The 7,121-nt window shown below is 35.6% G+C and overlaps 1 protein-coding gene across 4 annotated transcripts in view; it reads left to right on the plus strand.

Moving 5' to 3' along the window:
* LOC107739992 (smoothelin-like) overlaps positions 1-7,121 on the plus strand; it is a 74,500-nt gene that overhangs the window by 48,847 nt on the left and 18,532 nt on the right. For 2 of the 4 annotated variants that reach the window (XM_016552261.1, XM_016552262.1), the window contains exons 11-14: positions 2,663-2,836; positions 3,883-3,958; positions 4,141-4,173; positions 5,406-5,579. In XM_016552261.1, the coding sequence (XP_016407747.1) occupies positions 2,663-2,836; positions 3,883-3,958; positions 4,141-4,173; positions 5,406-5,579 (457 nt within the window). The remainder of the gene's footprint in view (positions 1-2,662; positions 2,837-3,882; positions 3,959-4,140; positions 4,174-5,405; positions 5,580-7,121) is intronic. The other 2 variants (XM_016552263.1, XM_016552264.1) reach the window with 1 other exon arrangement.

Genomic DNA, 7,121 nt, shown 5'->3' on the forward strand with positions numbered 1-7,121 from the left:
CTGATTACACATATGATTCAGAGCTTGGTATCGCTGAAGGCGTTCCCCTAGCGTTTTCCAACGCAGCTCGAGTTCCTGAAGAGGAACAAGCAGTTAGTAAATAAATAGAGTGCAAGTCTAAAAGGGGCAAGTTTTTTACATTTATTTTTTATAAAGAATAGAATTAGAATAGAGAGTGCTAGAGTTAGAGGGTCAAATAAAGATGGAAGAGATGTGCTTTTAGCCAATTCTTGAAGATAGCTAAGGACTCCTGCTCGGATTGAGTTGGGCAGATTATTCCACCAGAAGGGAAAATTTAATTTAAAAGTCTGTGAAAGTGATTTTGTGCCTCTTTGGGATGGCACAATAAAGCACCGTTCACTTGCAGAACGCAAGCTTCTAGAGGGCACATAAGTCTGAAGTAATGAAATTAGGTAAAAGGGTGCAGAGCCAGTGGTGGTTTTGTAGGCAAACATTAATGCCTTGAATTTTATGCGAGCAGCTATTGGTAGCCAGTGCAAACTGATAAACAGAGGTGTGACGTGCATTCTTTTTGGCTCGTTAAAAATTAATCTTCTGGACAGAACAAGAGCTTGAACAAGGAGTTGTGAAGCATGTTCCGAAAGAAAGGGCCTGATCCCCTCTTTAACCCTGATGTCAATTGTGTTGCTGTCAATTATAGCCTGCTTTAGGGATTAGCTGTTCAGAAGTATAAATGTCATCACTGTTTTAGTGTCATAGTATAAGATCTTAACAGGCATCTGTCTGTCTGTCTGTCTGTCTGTCTGTCTGTCAGCATTATATAGATATTCTTTCCATACACCAATATAATGCATTTTAACATGATATAACATTAAATTTTGTGATGATTATGCATCTGCAGTAACTTTTAAAAAGTTTTGAATATTTTACATGGTCTTAATTTTTATTTATTTATTAATTTATGGCAAATTTTAAAGTTAAAATGAGTTCAAAATAAGTATGAAAGACATTTATTGTTAAATATTAAATCAGAGAAATTGACCGAAGTAGAACAAAAATTACTGACATTTAATGAATTCATTTTAATGAAAATTTTTGTGTAAATGTTGTTACCACAATATAAAAACACCAAAAGGACTTTGAGGTGCACTTAAAAGGGTTAGTTCACCCAAAAATGAAAATTAGCCCATAAATTACTCACCCTCAAGTCATCCTAGGTGTATATGACTTTCTTCTTTCAGACGAATCCAGTCGGAGTTATATAAAAAAGTTTCATGGCACTCAGCGGGTGTTGAAGTGCATCAGTCCAAAAGAAGTTAAATAAAAAGCGCCCATCCTTTAAAAAAAAATAATGTGTCTCACACGGCTCCGGGGGGTGAACAAAGGCCTCCTATAGCGAATCGATGCGTTTTTGTAAGAAAAATATCCATATTCAAAACGTAATAATCACTTTAATGTAGCTTGCGCCAACTGTTGTACATGGAAGCAGTTCCGGGCTGATGACGTATGAGTTCAGCGTTGCGCATGCGCCGGTGAGTCTCGTGAAAACCAACGTTTGTTTACAGGAGCAAAGGAAGCAAAGTTTCCTTACTTTAGCAAAGGAAAACCAGTCTCCTCATGGCTTATATCGAAATCCTCCGACATTCTTCTTTACAAATCCTCATTTTGTACTTCTAATAAGTGACCGGGCTAATTTAAATTTTTGGGTGAACTAACCCTTTAAGTTCTTCCTTAAGCTAAAGGCCATGTGTGGTGAGGCGACAGTGAAATTTTACATGTACATATACCATTGGTAAGATTAATGGCAAATTATTGTTTTCTAGTTTTAATGATGTTCAAATGCTGTTTAATGTTGTCAGTTGTCATCCTAATCCTCATCAAGTCCTTCTGTTTATTAGTAAATACAGTACTTTGTTAAAAGGATAGCATGACTTTAGTTTCGCTAATTTAAATTATAAGTAGCTTCAAAAAATCTGGAAAATTTACAATAAAAAAAATCTGCAGCTGTAGTTGCCAGAACTTAAAAAGAACCATAAAATATGGTAGCAACATTTTAAGTTTTAAAGATTGAACTTAAACTTACAATAAAAAAATATTTATTTCATTAACTGAAATAAACATTTAATGAAATATATACCAATATATATACAACCACATTAAAAATACAGGTGGTAATGAGAAAGTCACACAATGAATTGAAGTTCATCACAAGTAGCTAGCTATTCCACAAGCTGAGGTGAATACTAATACTAACATACAGAAGATACATGCTGTCATAACCCCAAATACAAATACAAAACACCATCACGGTAACACAAATGGCATGAAATAATGTAATAAACATTCATCAACATAAAACCCAAATGAACTTATCTGACAAGAAAGAAGCTAAGAAGAACAGTTATTTAAATGGAAAACCATCAAATGTGAGCTGTCACTCAGGGAATTCTGGAATATCAGTTTGTTTTTTCACTTTAAACTATAATATGGCTTGTTCTTTTTCACAGCATAAAAACTGTAAATTTAATAGTATTTTACTGTAAAATGACATGAAACGTCACCATATATACTAAAGTAGGGGAATATATATATTAAAGTAGTAGCATATTTACAGTGTTTTACAGTTAAAATTGCGATCATTTTTAAAGTGTCCCTTCATAGTGTATCATACATTGTCTTTTATCCCCCTGCACACACACAGATGGAGACGGAGCCCATATCTCTTGTGAGTGAATCTGTGAGCGAGGCGTCCCGTGACGTCTCTGTGCTTCCTAACGGCTCATCCATGACCTCCATCAAAAATGAGGTGCAAAGTGATAAGCTGACCTCAGAGAAGCTGCAGGAGATTGAGGATGAGGAGATCCTGGATAAAATGGTACTTTATTTCTCCTGCTGTTACAGTGCACAGCATAAATGAGTACACCCCCTCTGAAACTTAACAAATTCAGCAATTACTCTTTGCTTAGAAGACATGTTATGATTTTTTAGAGATATAATATTCCAGCAAGCCTGCTTGATCAGTTACCAAAGAAGAATGTTAAAATTATTCAAGAAAATACCATTTTCTTATCAAAGTGATAAAATGTTGTGTTGCAAAAATGAGTACACCCTCCTGAAAGCTACTAAATAAAACTAAAAAAAAAAATTCTGGTGTAAGGTTAAGGCAAGTATTGATCAACAGGTAAGTATGTTGAACCAAAACTGTTAAAAGGTAAGTAATTTCTTGATATGTTTAATACATTTCAATTTTGCCATCTTTCTATGAATTACATTAGTGATCATTAAGAAAATACTTAATATTTATTTTATATTTAATCAGAGGGGGTGTACTCATTTATGCTGTGCACTGTATATACAAATATCAACAACAACAACAAAAAATGATCAAAGATGTGTTGTGACAAACTGAGGCATGATGCTCATGCAGACAACACAGAACCAAAAAATGAAAACTGTCATCATTTACTCATCCTCAAGTTGTTCCAAACCTATGAGTTTCTTTCTTGGTTCTGTTTTGAAGATTGTTGGTAACCAAAGAGTTGCCGTTAGCCATTGACTTCCACAGTATAGAAAAAAATACTATGGAAGTCAGTAGCTACCATCAACTGTTTGGCTACATACATGCTTCAAAATATCTTTTTTGACAGAATGTTCATTTTTGGATGAACTATCAGTTTAAATTTGGCTCACAACATTCCTTGATACCACCTAATTTTCCTGTTCTTTCTTTTAAAGAAATAAAAAGATGAAATTTTACCGTTTTACTTTTAAAATACAAGTTCCTGGTATTATTGTGCATGATTTATTTATTCATTTTTTTAAATGCTTGGCGTTATAGAAGTACAATGAGTTGCTTTATTATTATTATTATTTTCATTATTATTGTGGTCTGTTTGGGGTGGGGTTTGTTTGTTTTTACAGCTTGATGATTGCAAAGATTTTGAAGAAAGGAAAATGATCAGGACTGCAATGAGAGAACTACGAAAGAAAAAGCGAGGTAATTATCTCTACTTTTGTTTTCTTGCACAGCACTCATCTCTCCTTCTGTTCTTTCTTTATTCTCTCTATATACTGAGGGGCGTCAACATACTGGAGAAAGTGTATCAGTTCACAGTGCTAGACAGTCTGTCTTCTTTACTTCCCTTTTGTTGAGTGCTGTTTCTCTCTCTTTGCTCTCAGAGGCTAGGCTGGGATGCACACAGGAGGAAATGGGTAGGGTTTCTGGATTGTGTGTGTTTTTGCCCTACTGACCCTTTGCTAATGCCCAGGACCTTAGTGAACTGTCAGTTAGGCTTCATATGTCTATAGACTTGGTTTGTATTTGAATATACGGTATGTAGTTTTTATGTGTCACGTGTGGTTTGTGTGATACTTGTGATCTGGTCATGTTTTTTGACCATGCATGAAAGTATATCTATTTGGTGATCATATGGTACTGCTTGATGTGTGTTTGCTTGATCAAATGTATACACAGTGCTATGATCATCTATGGTGTGGTGGTGTGCAATATTGACTATAAATTATATCTCTGTTTTCTGGGGTTTTGTCAATAATTAGACACTATTTTGCTAAATCGGTGCTGGAACCTTGACTGGTTTAGACCTGTCATGGACAAGTTTTTCATATTCTGTGCAGTAATTTCCATTTTTACATTATAAAGGCATTTTTTCTAACCATTTTAGATATAAGCATTATGTTTTATGTTGAATTCTCAAATTGAATCAATAAATACAATGGCTGTTACCAATCAAATGAAATCAGTATCAACAAAATCCATTTCTGCACTGCAGAAGTGCCACCGCTATGCCAAAGTGACATTTAGATGTATTTACACAGACTGTTAAATGCAGCTCAGAGGTGGAATGAATGCATTTACACAAATGCAGTGTAAATTATTTACATTGCAGTTACAACTTCATAAATATATATATTTTTTTTTTGGTGAAATATAGCATTGATAATCATGGTAATATTGTTTTTAAAATGTAACTCACAATATTAGCCATATGTTTATTGAACTGTTGTAAAAAATCATTATCACATTTGGCATCACATCAATATCACAATTTGCAATCGTGCTGATATTCAGGAAAAACAACAACGTGTCAGCTGGCACATTGTTTAAACAACAATTGTGATATTGTGATAGATGATAAATATTGCACAACCCTACTATGGTGTTAATCTTAAGATGTTAACACTTTCACACAAGTGCTTTAAACATGATAGCGATAGAGTCTGAAGTGTGTGATTTCTGTGTCACTAGAGTTGCAAAATAAAGTTTTCAAACAAGTTTGTTGGACACACCCTAGTCAGATAGTCTCGGCCATGTTGATCGTTGCAAAAGTACTAATATGGTCACACGTTTTGTGCATCCCTGATCCATTCTCCATCTTAACCCTAACTTCTCTTACTGACGCTGTTCATTTTGCCTGTGTCCTCAGACCAGAGAGAGAAGGAACGAGATCTGCGTCTGCAGGAGCTCAGACAGCAGCGGGAGGAGAGATCTCAGAAAGCCCGGGTGGGTGCAGACACCAGTGAAGTCGTGATGAAGAAGATCGAGCGCTCTGCAGACGGCTCCACTATCAGTCACGTCACCAATCGTGTTTCCCATTCAGGTAGCACAGCAGTAATGTAGTGAACTCTACTTGGCTGGATTTTTTTTCCTCAGTAGTCCACTTAAAATTTAAGGTTTATGTTCAAGATTTTGCAACAAAAACAAATAGTTTTGTTTTACAAGACCTTGGGAATTAATTAATGTTTAGGTATTTAATATCAGCAGACAGGTCAGCAGACTCCTTTTTACATTTTAAGAGCCCTCCAAGAAAAGACTCACTAGTAAAACTCTCCTGTAAAATAATGATGTATTTGTGTACCTTTAAAATTGCATTCAGGTCAGTTTTGACCTGTAAATATGGTGCATGTATCTTAAAAAATCTGTAATTTTTGGTACAGGAATAAAACTTTGGAAATGGGTTAAGACATTTCCAAGACCGTTACATTGTAGTACATTGTATAACTTTTTATATGTTGGTTAGATTTGTCTCAAAAATACTTTTGTAAAATATATTTAGTCTCTTTCCCATGTATCTCACAAGTGCTGTGTTCAAAATATCGATACGACGATGTATCGTTACAGAGATTTGACGATACGAGTATCGATACAGCTGGCCCTGTATCGATATTGTGGCACGTGTGCAGCAGTGGACCGCGCTTAATTTGTTTAAAATTTTACAACGTTTAAAATTGAGTAGAAAAGTGCGAGGTTTCTAAAAAAGAATGAATAGAGCATATATAGGCTACAACAAGGTTTAATCTGGCCGCAGAGGAACACAACTGGGTTGCCTGATATAAAGAGACATAATCCCCAAAACAGAGCTTTACACTTGCGCAATACGGAAATATCTGCTAAGTGTGTTACTTATCTTTGTCAACCTGGCAACCATGTGCACACGCGCGCTCTCCACTGTGTGGATAAACGCGCTTGCTTTCTGAAAACACCGGTTAGCTTGCAGTTTAGCGATCTCCTCTTCAATATTCTATTCTCAGAAAAGTGTAATTCATCAGCTGTTCATTTATGACACACAGAGAGAGAGAGGCTGGTGTATGTATAAATTACCACCATTTTGCCGCGTTTCTCTATTAACAGTAAAGCTGTGGCTTTAATTCCTTTAGAAACAATGATGTTACCAGCTCCTTGTTGAGAAAGATAATGTAGCTCTTGAGTAATTAAGCTATTTAGTTGATAAAACTGCGGGGCAGCGCTAAAATGTTTGTTCCTGAATGTCTGAGTGCGCACGCAGCGTGATCTGTGTGTGACTGAACTTGACATCAAACTGCTTCTGTTTCACACAAATGCTGGCACAGACGTGCATGTTCGGCTAGAGTCGCTTTGAACTCGTGCATCTTCGGAAGCGGAGCTGCGCAGAAAGTACGTCATATTTGCCTCGCTCACCTAAGCGAACTTGCGGACGCGTCGAGTATAAATCAGCCTTGAGCATGTGTGCGTTAGATACAGTGAAGACAGCGCCTTAGTTTAGAACTCTTCTAATTTTTTTTATTTTTTTCAAGTGTTTTAATGTGTGCAATGATAACCTACCAGCAATGTAAATGATTTTTTTAATATATTAAATATATTAGATTACAATATAAATTTATTA

Source organism: Sinocyclocheilus rhinocerous, unplaced genomic scaffold (genome assembly GCF_001515625.1).
Source record: "Sinocyclocheilus rhinocerous isolate Xijiao unplaced genomic scaffold, SAMN03320098_v1.1 scaffold285, whole genome shotgun sequence".
NCBI classification, from domain to species: domain Eukaryota; kingdom Metazoa; phylum Chordata; class Actinopteri; order Cypriniformes; family Cyprinidae; genus Sinocyclocheilus; species Sinocyclocheilus rhinocerous.